The sequence below is a fragment of the Dromiciops gliroides genome, chromosome 5 (genome assembly GCF_019393635.1).
Source record: "Dromiciops gliroides isolate mDroGli1 chromosome 5, mDroGli1.pri, whole genome shotgun sequence".
In the NCBI taxonomy this organism is placed as follows: domain Eukaryota; kingdom Metazoa; phylum Chordata; class Mammalia; order Microbiotheria; family Microbiotheriidae; genus Dromiciops; species Dromiciops gliroides.
In genome coordinates this window covers 198695606-198715311 of record NC_057865.1, presented here as the reverse complement: position 1 = coordinate 198715311, position 19706 = coordinate 198695606, and the positions used below count along the sequence as shown (strand labels likewise).

The window sequence follows — 19706 nt, the reverse complement described above, 5'->3', positions numbered from 1 at the left end:
ATTTCTGAACAAACCAGAAGGCATCCACATCCAGCTAGCATCACTACCCCCTGGACGATGCCACAGCCAAGACCAAGTGACACTCAAAGCACTTTGAGCTACTCTGGGGCCTGGGCAGAATAGGAAATAACCAGAAGCCACAGTTTTTGTTCTTAGGGAGTTTGCAGTCATCTTAAATAATAATGATGATCTGGGATTACCTTTACATGAAATACATTGCATAGAGCATGCATTTGCCCTAAGGTGGCTCTGCATACAGAATATAAGCATCTAGTCTACCTCTTTCATTTTACAAATGAAGAAACTGAGGCCCCAAGAGAGTAAATCCAGTGCCCAAGGTCAGTTGTATGGGCTGGATTAGAATCCAGGACTCCTGACTCACATGATAACAAGTGGAGGAATTTCTGTTTAAGGTCCCTCTCAGATCTAAAATACTGTGGTAATCATGCCCCACCCCCCATCCTTCCTTTCTCTCTTCCCTCCCTCTGTCCCTGTCTTTGTTGCTCCGTCTCTCTCTTCCCTTCCAATCCCCATGAGAGGAGCACTGTCTCAAGGTCTACTACTTACCTCTACTTTATAGATGTTGGAAGGGTGGGCCCGCTGACCACAGAGTACCACAATTGTCTTACAACAGCTGTCAGGCACCTTCCGACCCTCAGCTTCTGGAGACTGGATGTAGGTGCTATATTCCCAGTCTGCTGAGCTGTTGCTGCCACAGCACTTGAACTGGGGGGTGGAGGGGAGAGCAGAGAAAACAGTGCGGTGATGGGAGGTACACTTGCAAGAGAGCCCCTAGCAGTAAACCCTTAGTTTCTGGCGAAGGTAGACAGCTAGCCAGGCAGCCACAAAACATAGGTGAGTGGGAGGAGGGACACTTTAAAATATGACTTTATATAAATTACATATTTCTGATGTCATAAATTTCACTCTCAGACATATAAGTATTAATTTTGTATTAAATCAAATTAGATTTCGGGGGCTAGAGGAGAGGAGGTAGAGGCTCCCTTAACACCCCCCATGTGGACTTAGAGAACCTGCAAGCAAATGACTCAAGGTAGGCAAGGTAATTAGCAAGCCAGAGAGTATTTATGGGAAAAAGGGTGGGTAGCTACCTTGGGCACAATACTATTTAGTTGTACAGGTTTTGGAAATACCCCAGAAAATGAGCCATTTGTAGAAGTGACGGTTGTGGTGTTAGAACAATTTTCCTTGCCCACCTGTTCTTTTATTTATTTATTTATTTATTTATTTATTCATTCATTCATTCATTCATTCATTCATTTATTTATTTATTTATTTACTTATTTATTTATTTATTCATTTATTCATTTATTCATTTGTTTATTTATTTATTTATTTATTTATTTTTCAACCTTTCTTTAGATAAGATTTCCAATTTCAAATTTTTTCTCCCTCCCTCCCCTCCCTGCCCCCTCCCCTAGACAGCAGGTAATCTGATCTATAACATTAAACCTATTTCTGCATCAGTCATGTTATACAAGAAGAATCAGAGCAAGAAGGAAAAACCTCCAAAAAGAAAAACAAAAGAGATATGGTCCAGTCAGCGTCCACATTCCACAGTTTCTTTTATTTTTTTCTGGATTTGGAGAGCCTTTTCCATCATGAGTCCTTTGGAACTTTCTTGTACCATTGGATTGGTGAGAAGAATCTAGTCTATCACAGTTGGCAACACACAATGTTGATGATACTGTGCACAATGTTCTCCTGGTTCTGCTCATCTCACTCATCATCAGCCCATGCAAGACCCTCCAGGTTTCTCTGAACTCCTCCTGCTCATCATTTCTTACAGCACAATAGTATTCTATTACATTCATATACCACAACTTGTCCAGCCATTCCGCAATTGATGGGCATCCCCTCAACTTCCAATTCCTTGCCACCACAAAAAGACCCACCAGTTTTTGTTTTTGTTTTTTTTTTTTTTGGTGAGGCAATTGGGGTTAAGTGACTTGCCCAGGGTCACACAGCTAGTAAGTGTTAAGTGTCTGAGGTCGCATTTGAACTCAGGTCCTTCTGAATCCAGAGCTGGTGCTCTATCCACTGCGCCACCTAGCTGCCCCGCCCACCTGTTTTTGCATGACTGATGGAGAGATCAGTAGCAGGACAGCTACATGTTTTCAATCACTATCCAGACAATTTCAAGATATCTGCACCAGGAGTTCTCAACTATTTTTTTTTTTGTCATGGACTCTACTGAATGTCTGATGAATCTATAGATTTCTTCTCAGAATCATTTTTTAAAATTCATAAAACAAAATAGATAGTTACAAGGGAAACTGATTATATTGAAATGTTGTTATCAAAGTACTAGAAAATGAGTTCCCAGATCCCAGCTTAAGAGCCTCTGATTGTAGAAGAAGGTCTTCAGCATACTGGGTGGACCCCTTGTGGAGATTTATAGGAGGACAGTGGCTAAGAGTCATATAGGATGAGAGGGAATGGAAGAGAATCCCCTAAATCTATGAGATCACAAGATATTGGGAATCTTGAAGTGATCCTTTTTAAAAAAATGGGAAAAAAAACTTACAATGTGAAAACGAAGAAGGAAATGGACCTGAAGAAAAAGCGGGGAATGATGGAGAAATAGAAGAATTGCAACAGAGGGGAAAAGGAAGGGAAAGAACAGTTGAGCTAAAGGGCAGAGATGAGGTTCAGTCCACTAAGGGACGTTGCATAAGCTTCCCTTGCCTCCCAGGAGCTGTGTTAGGAATTAGAGATACAAACCCAAACACGCAAAATGGAACAGTCCCTGCTCTTGAGAAGCTGCCATTCTTATCAGGGTAAGTTTTTCCCCAAAAGGATGGAGGTAGACCCTCTGAGGAGGAAACAACTGTTATCCTCCAAGGGATACTGATGGAGACTCACAAGCACTGCCAGACAAGATAGAAAAACAACTACCAGACAAGCAATAGTGAGAACAGCTGCCATTTTTGTACTGATTTAAGATTTGCAAAGAGTACGTGTCTCCATTTTTGAAAAGAGGGAAGACGGTGGAGCCCATCAATGAAAGGCCAGTGATCTTTATTCCAATTCATGCCACTGAACATTTAGAAAAGAAAGCAGCAGGGACAAAGAACCAGCATGGCTCTGTAACTCTAGCCAGGGCAGGTCATGTTAGAACGGCTTTATTTCCTTTTCTGATAAGGTTAATTGACTAGTGGATCAGGGCAATGCTGGAGCATCCCTTGACCTTCCTTAAAAACGTGTCTGAAAAAGTTTCTCATCCTATCCTGTCGGAAAAGATTGAGAGTTGTAGGATTCACTGCTAGTAGCCAGGTGAATTAGAAAGTGATTGAAGGCCTGGACTCAAAGAATAGTCATTGATAGTTCCCTGTCAGCTTGGAAGAAGGTCTCTGGTGGAGTGTTCTGGAGATCTGGGCATGGTCTTGTGCTATTTGCCATTTTTCTCAATTGCTTTGATAAACAACATAGATGAAATATTATAAAAATTTCATACATCACAAAGCTGGGAGGCATAACTAGCATGCCATATCATGTTTCTAGGATTCAAAAATCTTAGGCTAGAACATTAGGATAAATCTAATAAGATGAAATGATATATCAAGATAAAATTCAACAGGAATCAATGTAAAGTTTTACCCCAGGGTTAAAAAATTAACTTCAAGGGGCAGCTACGTGGCGCAGTGGATAGAGCACTGGCCCTGGAGTCAGGAGTACCTGAGTTCAAATCACTTACTAGCTGTGTGACCCTGGGCAAGTCACTTAACCCCAATTGCTTCACTAAACAAACAAACAAACAAACAAAAAATTAACTTCAGAAGCTCAAGATGGGGAGTTGTGATTATATAACAATTTGTCTTGTCTATTCTTTTTTTCCCCCTCTGGGTTGTAATAACAGAATATCAGGGGGCCTTAGGGGCAACCTAGTCCAAACCTACATGATAGCCACAGCAAGTGAGCCATCTAGTGAGGGGAAAGCCTTTTGAAGTAGTCTATTCTTTTTTCTAGAAGAGTTCTGGTTACGAAGTTTTAGCTTACATTCTCACTTTGTTAAAGTCCACTTATTTTTCTGGGTACTTCCCTATTGTGATAGTTTAGCCAAGAGGTACTGAAGGTTTTGATGAGGGTAGGTGTTACGAGTCTGAGAAAAGAATGTGAACATGAGAGATGTCATCACAAAAAGTATTGAGGGGCAGCTAGGTGGTGCAGTGGATAGAGCACCGGCCCTGGAGTCAGGAGGACCTGAGTTCAAATCCGGCCTCAGACACTTAACACTTACTAGCTGTGTGACCCTGGGCAAGTCACTTAATCCCAATTGCCTCACTAAAAAAAAAAAAAAAAAAAAAAAAAAAAGTATTGACAAGACTCATCCATCAGTTGATATGGAGAGAGGAGAAGGAGAGTCCCGGACGGCTAAGGTGACTTAATGGATGGTGGTGCTCTCAACAGAAATAGAGACGTTTGGAGGAGAGCCAAGAACAACTCTTGTCACCCTTCTACCTCACTGTCCTCCATGTGCCTGAAGGTGCCTATCATTCCCTGACTAAGTCTTCTCTTATCTAAGCTAAACATTCCTAGCTCCTTTAGCCAATGCTCGCGTGGCAAGGTCTCTAGTTCTCTCACCATCTTGATCTCCCTCCTCTGGATGTTCGGAAGCTTGGCCCTCCTAAAATGTGGCAACCAGAACTGAAAACAATATTTCGGATATGATCTGATGAGGACAGAATATAGTCGAATATAACATTATCACCTCCTTTTTAAGGAACGCTATGCCTGTCTTAATGAAGTATAAGAATGTGCTAGCTTTTTTGTCATTCATATTGCATTGTTGACTCATATTGAACTAGGTTCTTATTAGTGAGAATAATGAATCTTGTGAAATGGTTGCATTATTTGAATTCATATGGCATATTTTCATTAGGCTCAAACCAATTACCATATTTTAAATAATTATAACTTCAAATAGAGCAGATTTGAATATGTGCAACCACTTCACAAAATTCATTATTCCAGCTAATTGGAACCTGGCTGTAATGGCCCACAAAAGACTCCCCCTCTCCCTTTCTTTTTTCAAATTAAAAAAAAATCATGTTTTCATGTTTAGTCATACCTCTCCCATCTCGGACATCTGAAATGATAGTTTTTTATGCCAAAGCATAGGACTTTACATTTGTCTTTGCTAAAATTCATCCTATTAGGCTTGGGGCATTAGTATACTCTGTTAAGATCTTTTCAGTGCCTGAATTTGTCTGTCTTCCATCTCTCCTTCATTTATGTCATCTGCAAACCAATTCTCATATGTCATGGTCTTTTGCTCTCTCATTATTCTTATCTCCCACTTCTTGAAAACGCTCCACCTTTATTAATGTCCTTCTTAAAAAGTGGCACCTTGAATGGAATACAATGCTCCAAAGATAGTTGCACTAGGGTGGGAAGCAATAGGCCATTTACTTGATAGTGGATCCTACGTCCCTTTTAAAACAGCTTAAAATCAAATTAAGAGGAAGAATGCTATAGTGTAGTGGTTCTCAAACTATTTGGTTTCAAGATCTCTTTATACTCAAAAATTATTGAGGATCCCCTTCTCCAAAGAGCTTTTGATTATGTGGGTTATAGCTATCGATATTTAGTTAGAAATGGAAATGTCTTTGTATTAGTACAAAAATAGTTTTGACCTCACTGATGCCCCTGAAAGGGTCTTGGGGATCCCCAGATCGTACTTTGAGAACCATTGTCATAGTGGATAGAAGACTGGCTCAGTTAAGAAAACATGTGATCAAATTCTGCCTTATGTGCAACTATTAGCAAGCCAGTTAACCTCTCCATGCCCTTGACAAGTCTTTATGATTATAAATTCTAGGAAGATTGCAGGGCATATATGTGGAAGGTTTCTGTAATTTCTGTACTGTAGGAATTCTCTGTACTAAGGGTGGGCTCCACTTGATTATTGCTTCAACCTAACAGCAATTACCTTTGTTAGGTAAGAACAATTATTAATTGAATCAATCAATCTGAATTGAATTTGAACAGGACCTGTACATGTCTTTGGATTAATCAAAGCCATTACAGGAGAGACTTGGCCACCCCTTAAAGAATTTATAGCAAAGGGAGGAACTATCTCAGAATCAGAGAGAGAATTAGAAGCTCTGGAAGGGAAGGGGGAGTATCTAGGTCATACAGAACTGAGCTCCTGCACAACCAACAAAGGGTGAAAAAGAGAGTAGGACTGAGCTGTATTTAGAAAAGAAATACCATAGTTAAGGTGCTACAGACATCTCAGAGCAGAAGAGATGCCACTGATTGATGCCACCATTATACCCACTTACTTAAGGACTAAAGTCCTGGGGAAAAGCCTGACTTTTTTTTCTCTTACTTTCCTTCCTTGTCTATTCACAGAAACTTTAATATAATTTGCTGTCTTGTTACCAAAACATCTCCAGTAACCTGAATTTTGCCTCAATTACAAAGAGGCCAGGGGTTAACTAGATATAGATATAGTTATAAATTTATGCAGAGAACCCAACCTCTGTCTAAATGTTGGGAATTTTCCTCACTGGAGGCTAGGAGAGATTGATAACTTTTATTTTAAAATGAACTCCTTAAAGCCTCAGAGGAGGGTAAGCATGTGGATCTTAGGGGCCATTATATTGCCCCTAGGTATAAAATGAGCTAATTATCATAACACAATTGTGTTACACAATGGAAACATTTGTCCAGATGGAAAAAATTGGGGCAATATTTTCCCTTCTCCAGTCCTATGGCACTGTCTCTACCCTCTATGGTCCTTTAAAGATCCAGCAATTGCATCTGCTGGGTCTGTAAAAAACCTTTTGAATTGTACTCATTGAGGGCAGCCAGATAATCTCTTGTTTTTTTGGAAGGCATGGTATAGCACTTAGAGTTTGGTCAGTCATCGAAGACACCAAAGTTATTCACTGCATCCCAGGTCATTGACAATCATCTTGACTTTTGTCCTGCCACTGGACTTTGATGACTCAGGAAGAGAGAATGAGGTTAATGACTCTGCATAACCCAATTCATGCGCAAGTCAAGACATCACCTATGATGTCATTTGTCCTCTTCTAATATGAAGGGCAAACAACAATTATTACATTTTTGGACCAGACGTATGATTTCTTTGGTACCTTCTCTGAAATTTCTAGTCTTAAAGAGTTACCTGGGAGGAACTAAGAAGTCAAGTGACTCACCCAGGATAGTCAAGTAAGTCAATTTCTCACCCAAGTAGTCTGTCAGAGTAGAATTTGAATCCATGCCTTCTTGAGGCTAGTCCCCCATCCACTATCCCATTTTGCCATAGCCCAGTGCCTGGCCTACAGTAAGTGCTGAATATTTTTCTACTTTCTGTTTTACTATCCCATGTTGCCTTTTTGTCATCCTCCATTTGTTTGTGTTTTCAACTCCCTATTTTTGTTCTTTCCTTTCCCATTCAAAGATTATTCTTTTTGACAGAGAAAACAGAAACAAAATGAGAGTTAAATAGTTCTACCCCCTCTCCATCATCTGTTATTATTAACCCAGGCAGCTAGATAGTAAGTACAGTGGGTAAGGAATGTTGGCTGTGGAGTCAGGAAAGTCTGATTTCAAATTCTTCACCAGACCCTTGATACCTGTGTCATTCTGAGTTAAGTCACTTAATCTTTCCCAGCCTCAGTTTCCTCTTCTGTAATGGGGATAATAATAGCACTTATCTTACAGGGTTACTGTGATAAGCAAATATTTAGATCTAATAAGATAACAGGTATAGTGCTTTGCAAACCTTAAAGAACTTATAAATGCTATTATTATTATTGCTATTATTATTAACCTATACTCTATGAGCTATAATCCTCTCTTTTTTCATCATCTTCTTTCTTCCACCACAGATTGAAAACACCATTTAAAAAATTCTTACTGTAGGGGGCAGCTAGGTGGCACAGTGGATAGAGCACCGGCCCTGGAGTCAGGAGTACCTGAGTTCAAATCCTGCCTCAGACACTCAACACACACTTACTAGCTGTGTGATCCTGGGCAAGTCACTTAACCCCCATTGCCTCACTAAAAAAAAAAAAAAAAAATTCTTACTGTGTATCCTAGTCTTCATTGATTCTAGACTTCGGCATTTTTGACATTTTTCTTTGAGAACCATACCACTCGTTGCCTAGTCTCGCTTTCTTCTTCTATACAAGTCTTTTAAAATTCTAAGTTGGTTGATGAATATCCACATAAATTTCATTAGATACTTTCCTTTTTTACTCCTCATAGGAATTGTTTCTACAGAATTTCATTTTCTGGAGCTTCCCATAGCTTCTCTTATAGGATTTAGTATCCATGCCATATCCTGCCTGGCTTTTCTTCTTTTATCATAAATTCTAAAATGGAGTGGTTGATTTCCCCTCCTGGTTCCTATCTTTCCTTCTTCATCAAGGATTACTACTACTACTACTACTACTACTACTACTACTACTACTACTACTACTACTACTACTACTACTACCACCACCACCACCACCACCACCACTACTACTACCACCAGCACCACCAGCACCACCACCACTACCACCACCACTATTATTACCACCACTACCACTAGTTCCACTGATAACTCACATTTATATAATACTTTAAGTTTTACAAATACTTTACAAATATCTCATTTTATCCTCGTAACAACCCTGGGAGGTTATTACCTAGGTACTTATTATAATTTTCCTGAAGCAGATTAGGTTAAGTGACTTGTCTGGGATTGTACACCTAGTAAATGTCTAAGGCAGGCTTTGAACCCAGGTCTTCCTGACTCCAAGTACAGGACTATATCCTGTACATTGTCTAGGAGTAAGAAAATACCAAGGAGCATTTCTCCTTATTGGTCAGAATCAGATCCATGAGAACAGTTTCCTCTGTTGCTTCTTTTTTTGTTGTTGCTTTAAAATTATTTTTTGTTTTATTATGAACTTGACAAACATCAACATTTCCATAAATAATGAACAGAAAAAGAGGACTGTATAACGAACTGTGAATCTCAGTGACATACAACACTTGACACTTACTAGCTGTGTGACCCTGGACAAGTCACTTAACCCTCATTGCCTTACCAAAAAAAAAAGAGTATTTTTCAAATTTAACACTCCAGCCAGTTCTAAAGTTCTGCTTTCCTCTGTAAGATGGGGATGATAATAGCACATGCCTCTTAGGGTTGTTGTAAGGATCAAATGAGATAACATTTGTAAAGCATTTTGTATAGTGCCTGGCACATAGTAAGCACTATGTAAATATTAGCTATAATATTAATATTTATAATATAGAATAACAATAAAAATATTTATATTTGTTGTTATTGTGGTTATATGTATTGTTTTTAAAAAAATTTTTTTGGGAGGGGCAATGAGGGTTAAGTGACTTGCCCAGGGTCACACAGCTAGTAAGTGTCAAATGTCTGAGGCTGGATTTGAATTCAGGTCCTCTTGAATCCAGGGCCAGTGCTTTATCCACTTTGCCACCTAGCTGCCCCTATATGCATTGTTTTAACTGTTTCATTGATGTTCTTTTCTTTCTTTTCTTTTGTTTGGCATTACTAATGCTACTTCTAAATTCCTCCTCAAGCACACTGTTCCTCACTACTCCAAAATCTTCTCTTGTCACATATTAAATATGCTCAAGGAAAAAAAAATAGTCCATCTATTAATTGTGGCTGAAAATATATGTCTCACTTGGTGCCTGAAGTTCACCACCTCTGTGTGAAGAGGTGGGAAGCATGCATTGTCATCAGTCTTATGGAGGCTTGATTGGAATCCTTGTCTTTCTTTTTTTGAAAAGGAAATTCTGAACTTAAATACCAAAGAAAATGAGCAAGTCTGTGTACAAAAGATCAGAGTGACAGAATCCGAGATTTGGGACATACCTCAGTGGTCATCTAATCTTATCCAGACACAGAAAGACTCTCTACTATAACATACCCAACAAGTGGTTGTCTAGCCTCCAAAAAATCTATTCAACCTTTGGATAGTTTGAATTGCAAGGAAGTTTTTTCTTGGCATCAAATTTGTTACTTCTTTTCAATTTCCACCCAATGTTCCTGGTTCTCCCTGTGGGGCCAAACAGAACAAGTCCAATCTTTCCTTCACACACTGCTATCATCTCTTCTACTCCAGGGTGAACATGCCCAATTCCTTCAATCAATCCACATATGGCAGGGACTCAAATTCCATTACCATCCTGGCTGGCCTCCTCTGGACACTCTCTAGCTTATCAATGTCCTTCTTAAACTATAGTGCCCAGAGCTGAACACAATTCTTCAGATGAGGTCTGATGAGGGCAGAGTACCACTGGAATATAATCTCCCTTTTCCTGTCAACTCCGTCCCTTTTATATTTTATTTTATTGTATTCAATCACACAGTAGAATGGGAAAAAAGGATTTTATATCTAAAGCCTTGAATATCTATTATTTATAGCTTGTTTTGCCTTCTAAGTATATAATAAATTCAATATGTAACTTTCAAAGCTGTCTTTCTTGTCTGGGTTTCCTTCTCTTTTCATCTGTGTATTTTTAAAATGACTCTCATTTCTTTCCTCCTTTTTTTGCCACCCCATTACTATCCTTTCTTTTTCTTTCCCACTCTCCCATCCCCATTAAAAACAAAACAAAACTTTTGTGACTGTAATGAGGGCCTGGTGCATGCAGTCGCATCATTTTGCTTGACTGCTGCAGCCTCTCCGCTGGGAGGATGCTAGTAGAATGGCTTCCTGAACATGAAAAAGTGTCTGTTCCAATTGGCTAACCACATGGTAGACAGGAGGCTCTTTCATTGCCTACAAAGACATTTGGAAAAAGCCCATCAGATTCAACTGCCTCATTTACTTCTGGACTTCTGGGGGATCATGGTGTCTGATGAACCGCATCAAGTCTCCAACATTATGAATTTCAAAGGGTTGGGGGAGTGAGTCAAAGGAATCTGGGGGTTAGAGCCCAGACCAGGTTTTGTAACTGGTTCAGCATCAGTGTGGGCAACAGGTGATCCTCAAGTTCTGCAGCTCAGCAATTGTGCTGTATCTGGACATAAACTTGGTGGGACTCATGCTGACTAGACCGCAAGACAAGGTGGTTTGGTTTTGTGTCTGAGAATTGACAGTGGGGTGGGGGTGGGAGGTGAGAGTGGGTGGGGTGGGATGTGACTCCTGGATGACTCTGGGTCCATCAGGGAGAGCTCAACATGGTCTGAGAAGTTCAGGAGAGATCAGGTTTTCTTCAGAGACAAATGGACTTATTTTCTTTCCTTCTTCCTTCCTTCCTTCCTTCCTTCCTTCCTTCCTTCCTTCCTTCCTTCCTTCCTTCCTTCCTTCCTTCCTTCCTTCCTTCCTTTCTTTCTTCCTTCCTTCCTTCCTTCCTTCCTTCCTTCCTTCCTTTTTTCTCTCCTTTTTTTCTCCTTTCTCTCTTCTTTTTTTCTCCTTTCTTCTTTCTTCCTTCCTTTGCCATTCTTTCTTTACTTCTCTCCCTCACTTCCTTCTTCAGGAAGGCCTTCTGAGCACCAAATCAAGCACTTATCAAGTACAAAGAAAGTAATAATCTTTGTAAAAGGATGTTCTTTGACTGTTGAATCTATAGAATTTTGTATTTGAGGATGTTCAAGTACATGTTGGCTATTCTGAAACTCTTTCCTGTAGGACAGTGGGGAAGCAGGTGAAGATTACAATGATCTTAAGCCTCCCCAGAGACTCCAGGGGATGGCACTAGATTGGGAATATGGACGATCTTTCAAAATGCACCGCCACTTATTTGCTGAGGACAGCAAAATTTTCAAATGGGGACAGTATAATGAGAATCTGGTACATACCCCCAAGGTCAATATTTTCCTGTCCAAGCTCTAAGCAATGCTTTCTAGACACTTTCTGGCAGCTTGTTTGGACACCTGCTAATTTCTAGAGATACCCACAGGATTCGTCTGCTTTGATAGGTCTTGGGAGGCTCCAAAGTCAAGTCCTGGCACCATACTCAGAAGAGCAGCAGACCTGTCTTACGTTCCTTCTTCTGCCAGGTCACCCAGAGGTGCCACAGTTGTCCTCACCAGGGAGTTGCTGCCACCACTGCTAGACTTCTCTCTCTGGCCCTGACAGACCTCATGGATTCATACACATTTTTGTTATCTAATTACCACCGAGACAAGGCAATCTTCCTATTCCTAAATCCTATCTCTAGCCACTTGACAAATGAGTTGTTCCAGAATTTTTGTTCTCTTCTCAAGCTTCTCACAGCAGGCTTTCCCCCTGCCATCTTAGCTGAGGCATCACTGATAAAATCGAGGCCATTTGTCACCAACTTCCTCTTATCCCCATCTAACATCCCCTGGCATTATCCTTCACTATTTCCTACTTCAATGCCATTCCTGATAAAGAGATGACCCTTGTCCTTGCCAAGGCCAACCCTTCTACATGTACACTTGATTTTGTCCCCAGGCAGCTAGGTGGCACAGTGGATAGAGCGCCAGCCCTGGAGTCAAAAAGACTTGAGTTCAAATCTCACTTCAGACACTAGCTAGCTGTATGACCCTGGGCAAGTCACTTAACTCCAATTGTTTGGTTTTTTTGGCGGGGCAATGAGGGTTAAGTGCTCAGGGTCACACAGCTAGTAAGTGTCAAATATTTGAGGCTGGATTTGAACTTAGGTCCTCTTGAATTCAGGGCCGGTGCTTTATCCACTGTGCCACCTAGCTGCCCCACTTAACTCCTTAAACATCTGGGTCCATCTCCTGTCATCCTGATGTATATTTTGCCACTGGGCCCAGATGGCTCTGGAGGAGAGAGTGAGGTTGGTGACCTTGCTTGAACAGCCCTCCCTCACTTAAATTCAATTCACTGCAAGTCATGACATCACCCAAATGTCATGGTCCTCTTCAAGAATGAAGGACAAACAAAAACAACAAATCCCGGCTCACCTTTTCCAGAACATTGCCCTGACTTTCATCAACCCTCTCTAATTTTTAATCTCTGCTTGTATCCTACCCACTCTGGCCCTGCGGTTTACAAAAGCCCCATATCTTCCCATTCTAAACAAACAAACAAACAAACAAACAAAAAACCAACTCACTAAACCTGGCTATCACCCCATATATCTCTTTTCCCTTTTTAGCCCAACTCCTGCAAAAAGTTATCTATAGGGGCAGCTAGATGGCACAGTGGATAGAGCACCAGCCCTGGAGTCAGGAGTACCTGAGTTCAAATCCGGCCTCAGACACTTAACACTTATTAGCTGTGTGACCCTAGGCAAGTCACTTAACCCCAATTGCCTCACTAAAAAAAAAAAAAGTTATCTATAACTCATTGCCTTTGCTTCCTCTCTTCTAAGCTCTCGAGAATCTGTTTCCCAAACCTCATCATTCATTTGAAACAGATTTCTCCAAAGTTTCCAATTATTTTTAATTGCTACATCAAAGGGCTTTTTTCTCAGCCTCCATCCTTCTTAATTTGCCTGCAACATCTGACATTGCTGACCATCTTCTGTTTGATACTCTACTTTTGTAACGCTGCTTTCTCAGTTCCCCTCTTACTTGCCTGAATCCTCCTCTGCTAGATCTTCATCCATGTCATATCCAATAACTGGGGATGTACATCAAAGTTCTGTCTTGTGCCCTCTTCTCTTTTTACTCTATACTCTCTAACCTGGTGACCTCAGCAATTCTCTGCGTTTCAGTTATTATCTCTAGTAACAATCAATAATCAAAATGATATGATCTCATTCCCCCACTCTTCCCTCTTTACCCAGCCCAGATCACTGGTTTTTATACTTTCTTTTTCTCGTTTTAATGATGTCTTTATATGATCCACCCTCTAAAGCTGCTTTACTTGTGACTATTCCCTCCCTGACTCCCTCCTCCTTCTTAACCTCTTTTCTCCTTTTTCATTCTGTTTCTCTGGTGAATTTGATGTAAACACTTCTAATTGCTGCAAAGTATTTATCTTTCTTGGTTTCTCTTGTATTCAGTTTATATTCCAAAGACTGTACCCCGTTTCAGTCTTTCATCTAGAATGCTTGAATATCCTCTATTCTATTAAAGTTCTATTTCCCCTAGTAGGATTATTTTCAGTTTTTTTTAAAGAGTAAGTTATCATTGTTTGTAAGCCTTTTCCTTTTGGAATATCATATTACACAATTTTCTCTTCCTTAAAGTAGTTACAATTGGCAATTGAACTCTTTCTATTTGATTGCGTGCAGTATTTTTCTTTACTTAGAAGTTTTGGATTTTGGCAATAACATTTCTAGTGTTTTCTATTTGAGATTTTTTCAAAAGTAATAAATGGATTCTTTCTGTTTTTCACTTTGTCTTCTGGTTATACTAGATCTATATAGTTTTCTTTTATGACTTCTTGAAATATGGTTTCTAAGTATTTTTTCTCATGATTTCCAGCAAATACAATGATTCATAAATTATCTTTACCTGACCCACTTTCCAGGTCAGTTGTTCTTGAGAGTTGATCTCTTATATTTTTTAGTCTTTTGACTTTTTTCTAACGTTTCTTGCTATTCCATGAAATTGTTGTTATGCTTGTTCTATTCCATCCCCCCATTATTTCCACGAAAATATTCCATATTTCCATTTTTCATGGAGTAGACTGCTTGGGTAAGCTTTTCTACATTTTGCTTTAAGCTATTTCTTTTTTCCCCCCAAAAAGTTCTAATCCCATTTTTTTTTACTTGCTTAACTTTCCCCCCGACATTCTTGGAGTCCTTGTGGTCAGACCATTCTCTCTCTGAGGTCCTGTTTGTACTTATTGTGGAGTTACCTCTTCTGGATTTACCTCTTGGATATCTTATTCTATAGCAGGGCTTTTTAAACTTTTTCTACTTGAGACCCCTTTTTACCCAAGAAATTTTTATAGGACCCCAGGTGTAAAATAGGCATATATATGTGTATATGTGTGTGTGTGTATAACCTTTTACTGTTGCCAAATTTTTCATGACTCCCCACATTCAGTTATGGGACCCCATGTGGGGTTGCGACCCACAATTTAAGAAGCTTTGTTCTATAGTAGTTCCTCATTTTGTTTGGAGTTCTCTTCTATTTACTTATCCTTCTGCCTCAGTTTCTAAATTGAGGCTTTGTTCCAGAGCTAGGTTCTACCCCCACTTATGCTCTTAGATAGAGTAGGCTTGCCCTGTTCCATCCTATTTTTTCAGTGGTCTGGTTGCTGCTGCTGCTGCTATGGTTCTGAATGAGGTGGTTGGGATAACTCTATGCCACAATCCCTGCCTTCTGCCTCTATCTCCTGGAAGCCCAAAGAAGGTAATAGACTCAGCCCATCTCTGTTTCCTTCACCTACACAACCCCCAATTGAGAGTTGGCTCTGTCCTCTGACAGCCCTTTTAGTTTCTCTTCTAGAAGGAATGTCATCCTGCACTCGGTAGCTATTTGGCTATGGCAAATTTTTTATGCTTCGTATTTGCAGGAAGCCAGAGTCTGAGTTCTCAGGTCCCTATTAATCTTGTTGGAAGCTCTTGTAGGTCTCTCTGGTAGTGAACTGTTATTATAAACTGTCTGATCCTCTCTTGGGTTCTTCTAAGGAAGGCTTTATTTATTTATGGCAGTCTTTTGCTGAGCTGTTCAAGGGTATGTGATAAGCCATTAGTCACTTCCTGCCAATGATCCAATGCAAACAGAAGCTGAGCACAGCTGGTATTAGAAGGGGATTTATAGATATTGAGGATTACACCTCCTCCTGCCCCTTCTGCTCTCCCACTACATTCAGCTTCCAGGTTTTCTGCTGTTCTCCTGCTCTTTGTCCGTTTGCCTTTCGGTTTTCATAAATGGGTATCCACTTACTTTTTTTGGAGAAAGAGATTCCAACAATGTGTCCCTCAATGAACTTTCTCATTATCTGTGTTTTGATTCACGCATGTTTTTTCTTCCTACCTGTAAAATGCAGGTGAGCACTTTGCTACAAGACTGCCACAAATGAAGGGAAAAAAAAAGATGGAGTTTCCCAGAAAAAGATTTCTGGAGTTGGGTTATCTTGATCTTTGATTCTTGCCTGAATATGGAATTCTCTTTGGCACAGCTAACTTCCTTTCTACAGAGGAGCCTGGGAGGTGAAGGATGTAGAAAAGATTTAGAGACTGAATGCATACAGGGAACAGGATTTGAGAGAGAAGAAGGGAAGGGGCATCTTACGTCCTGCTGCAGTTGGTCCACTGAGTATGTGATCTCCTTTGCTCTGGGCTGGCCATAGTTTTCTGTCAGAGTCTGGTTCAGATGCTGTTTTAATTCCTCACTTAGCTGGAAGAGAGAAAAAGAGAGACAAGTAGGCATAGATCAGAATAAGAGGGTATAACTTGGGCATCTTCACATCTTGGGCCATGTACACCTATCCTTGATTTAAATTCCTGGTCATGAACCTTACAATGAGTTGATCAGCAAAGATGGTATGCCTTGGTGCTGACCAGAGTATAGCCTTTTGCCTTAGTTTCCCCAAAGAATGTGACCCAGTTTCCTACAGAGTCAGGTTCCCAACTCCTTAGCCTAGTTTTCAATGATCTTCATTTTAACCCCAACCTACATACTCTGAAGGAAAAAGTGGGGATGATAACTTCTCAACTCTGCCTCACTCAAATCCAATTCATATCAAGACATCAGGCTCAAGATGTCATTGGTCCTCTTCAAGAATGAAGGATGAACAACAAGTGTTCTGTTTGAAGTCTCTACACAGAGAAGGATTTCCAGAGAGGTGACGTGAGTTAAACCTTGTCACACATATTTCTTATGCTATGTTTCATTACTATTTTGGTCAAAGTTTTAAAAGTTTCAGGCCACTCCTTCCATGGGTGCTGTGTGTATTTGTGGGAAGGAGTGAGCCAGAGTCTTAGGAGACAGTTTTGTTTTAACTGTATCATATTATCTGAGAGTAGTAGTAGCTGTCCTCTGGGGACCCAACCTGCCAGTTCAAATAGAAACTGGGAAATGTGGCTGTTTCCTGCTCCTCCTCTCTGACTATATAAGCCACCAGGGCATGCTTTCTTACTTAATTTCCTATAGTACTTATTGTTCACTTTATTGTTGGACTTTTAGAGCTGAGAAAAATCCTTAAAGGTGATCTATAACCCTTCCATATCACTGGTCAAGAAACTGAGGCATAGAGAGATGAAGTGACCTGCTCAAAATGACACAGGTAAGTGGCAAACCTAGGATTCACATGCAGCTTTCCTGTCACTAAATTAAGGGTTATTCCCACTACACCACACTGCCTGGTATTTCTGTTGTCTTTAGTTTTAAGTGTGTGTCTCTCTCTAAAGTGATCAGATGTCTTTAAGTAGAAGGTAGGTGATAAATTAGCAGGCACATTGCAGAGGGCATTTCTGATCAGGTGTGCATTGGACTACGTGACCTCTGAGTTCTTTTTCTGTGAGAATCTTTGCCCTTAAATCTTTGGAAGGCAAGGGACTTGATGTTTTTCTTTTAATTCCCCACAACATCTGCCACAGTTCCTTGCACATAAAAGGGACTCATTAAATATTGATTGATTAATTAGGTTCTTAAATCATTGACTAAATCATTGACCCTCAGTTAGAAGGGAAATAAATTTATCCTCTGGCTTTAGGCAAGAACTGTCCCATAATTATCCCAGAATGAGACTCTGACCTTTCTCTCTGACAGAGCTACCCTGCAAGTTGAGGCTCTCATACCTCTTGCCTGGACTAATACAATAGCTTTTTGGTTGGTTCTCCTCCATCTACCATTTCCCCTTGCCAATCCTGCTTCTTCATAGCTGCCAAAATGTTTTTCTTAAAGCACAGGTCTGACCTTGTCACTCAATAAATTCCAGGCCTTTCAGTTAACTCTAGGATCAAATACAAATCCTTCTGTTTGGCATTTAAAGTTCCTCAGAACCTGGCTCCAGCCCACCTCTCTGGACTCATTATACATTATAGTACCTCATGAACCAGCCAGTCTTGCCAAACCAACCTTTTTGCTTTTTTTCTGCACATGACATTCTATCTCCCTGTCTCCATGTCTTTGAACAGGGTGCCTCCCATTCTTGGAATGCACTCCCTTGTCATCTCTGGCTCTTAGAATTCTGAGTCCTCAGCCAAGGTCATCTCAAGCCCCACCTCCTACATGAAGCCTTTCCTCATCTTCCCAGACTCTGGGGCATCCCCTCACATGACCTTGCCTTTATTGGGTTTATTTTTTTTTGTATATATTTGCATGTGTACGTGTTGTTTCTTCTGCCAGAATATAAGTTTGTTAAGGGAAGGAACTGCTTCCATTTTGTCTTTGTATTCTTAGCACAAGGCTTGGCCCACCACAGGCATTTAATAATGATTGTTGATTGATTTCTTCTTAAGAACCTTTGCTAGAAATACAATAATCCAAGGCAATTTCAAGGGATGCATGACGGAAAATGCATGATGGAAAATTTACAACCAGAGCAAGAACCGATGGACTCTCTAGGAGCATACTGTTTTCAGTCTCTTCATTTTTTTTTTTTTTGGTGTGTTTTTTTCCTTTTGGTCTGTCTCTTCTTTCACAACATGACTAATATGGAAATATATTTTACATGATTGCACATATATAACCTATATAAAATTGTTTACTGTTTTAAGGAGAGAGGAGGGGAGGGAAAGAGGGAAGGAGAAAATTTTGCAACTCAAAATTTTTCGTTAAAATGTTAAAAATTGTCTTTGCATATAATTGGAAAAATAATTTGAAAAAAGAAGCTAAGGAGAATGAACTGCAGTCATAGAAGTATAAGGCAAAGGTATAAGGATACTTGGAGACATGGCAACCTCTCTATCTTCTCTCTGCTTTTTCTTCCCTCTCCCACATAAAGATGAGACCTTTAGGAAGATGATGGAGGGAGAAAGCTGCTCTACTCACCTTTTGGTAGTAAAGATGGGCAAGAACTCCAGCCACCAGCTCAATGAGGAAGATGACAAGCAACAGGCAGAAATACTAAGAACAAAGAGAGAATACAATCATTTGGGTTGGATTGCATAAGCTGGGAGCATTGGAAGCTAGACTACTAAAAGTAGCTGTCTGCTTTCATCATGTAACGATTGGAATAACGCCACCTGCTGGATACTTACTGTAGAGGAGTTCTGCCCATGAAGGGAAGGTCTTTGAGGGCAAGACCAGGAGTCAGGAAGTGACGCGGGCTAGTGGGAGGAGGAAGGAAGAGGCTGGCGCTCAGTCTCGGGCTCTTTCCTCTGGACTCTGGCGGCGAAGGGAGCTAGAAATGTGCTCTCCCTTTAATAGATAGGAATCTAGGCCTTTTTCTCTCTCTTTACCAAATTCTTATTCTCCTTAATAAATGCTTAAAAGTCTAACTCTTGCTAAAGCTTATAATTTATTGGCGACCACTCATTAGATATTTTAGACAGTTTAGCTAGAATTTTAGCCCTTAACAGAACATTTGTAAAAGTTTTCTTTGAGATTGTGTTGTGCTTTAACTTGTATTTAAATATGTTCAGATTTTTCAAAAAAGTAATTGTATACTAAGTTAAAAAAAAGGGGTATTATTTGAAATTGTTGCATAATTATATATTGTGTTCTGAGTCAAGATATATTCACATTTTTTGCAATCATTTATTATCCTCAATTTTTAAATCCATATGAGACTTGGATTATGGGAACTTATCATTTAAGACATTAATTGCCTTTATTCTGAGTTATCAGATGCCAGTTGGCCAAGGTGCCATCCAATCACAAGAGGAATACATGCAAGAGCAGACACTGAACT

The 19706-nt window shown here is 40.1% G+C and overlaps 1 protein-coding gene across 2 annotated transcripts in view; it reads right to left on the bottom strand.

Moving 5' to 3' along the window:
- The window catches only part of TSPAN11 (tetraspanin 11), a 169960-nt gene that overhangs the window by 12976 nt on the left and 137278 nt on the right, over positions 1-19706 (bottom strand). For both annotated transcript variants that reach the window (XM_043967781.1, XM_043967780.1), the window contains exons 4-6: positions 18845-18919; positions 16142-16246; positions 568-726 (exon numbers count right to left, since the gene is read on the bottom strand). In XM_043967781.1, the coding sequence (XP_043823716.1) occupies positions 568-726; positions 16142-16246; positions 18845-18919 (339 nt within the window). The remainder of the gene's footprint in view (positions 1-567; positions 727-16141; positions 16247-18844; positions 18920-19706) is intronic.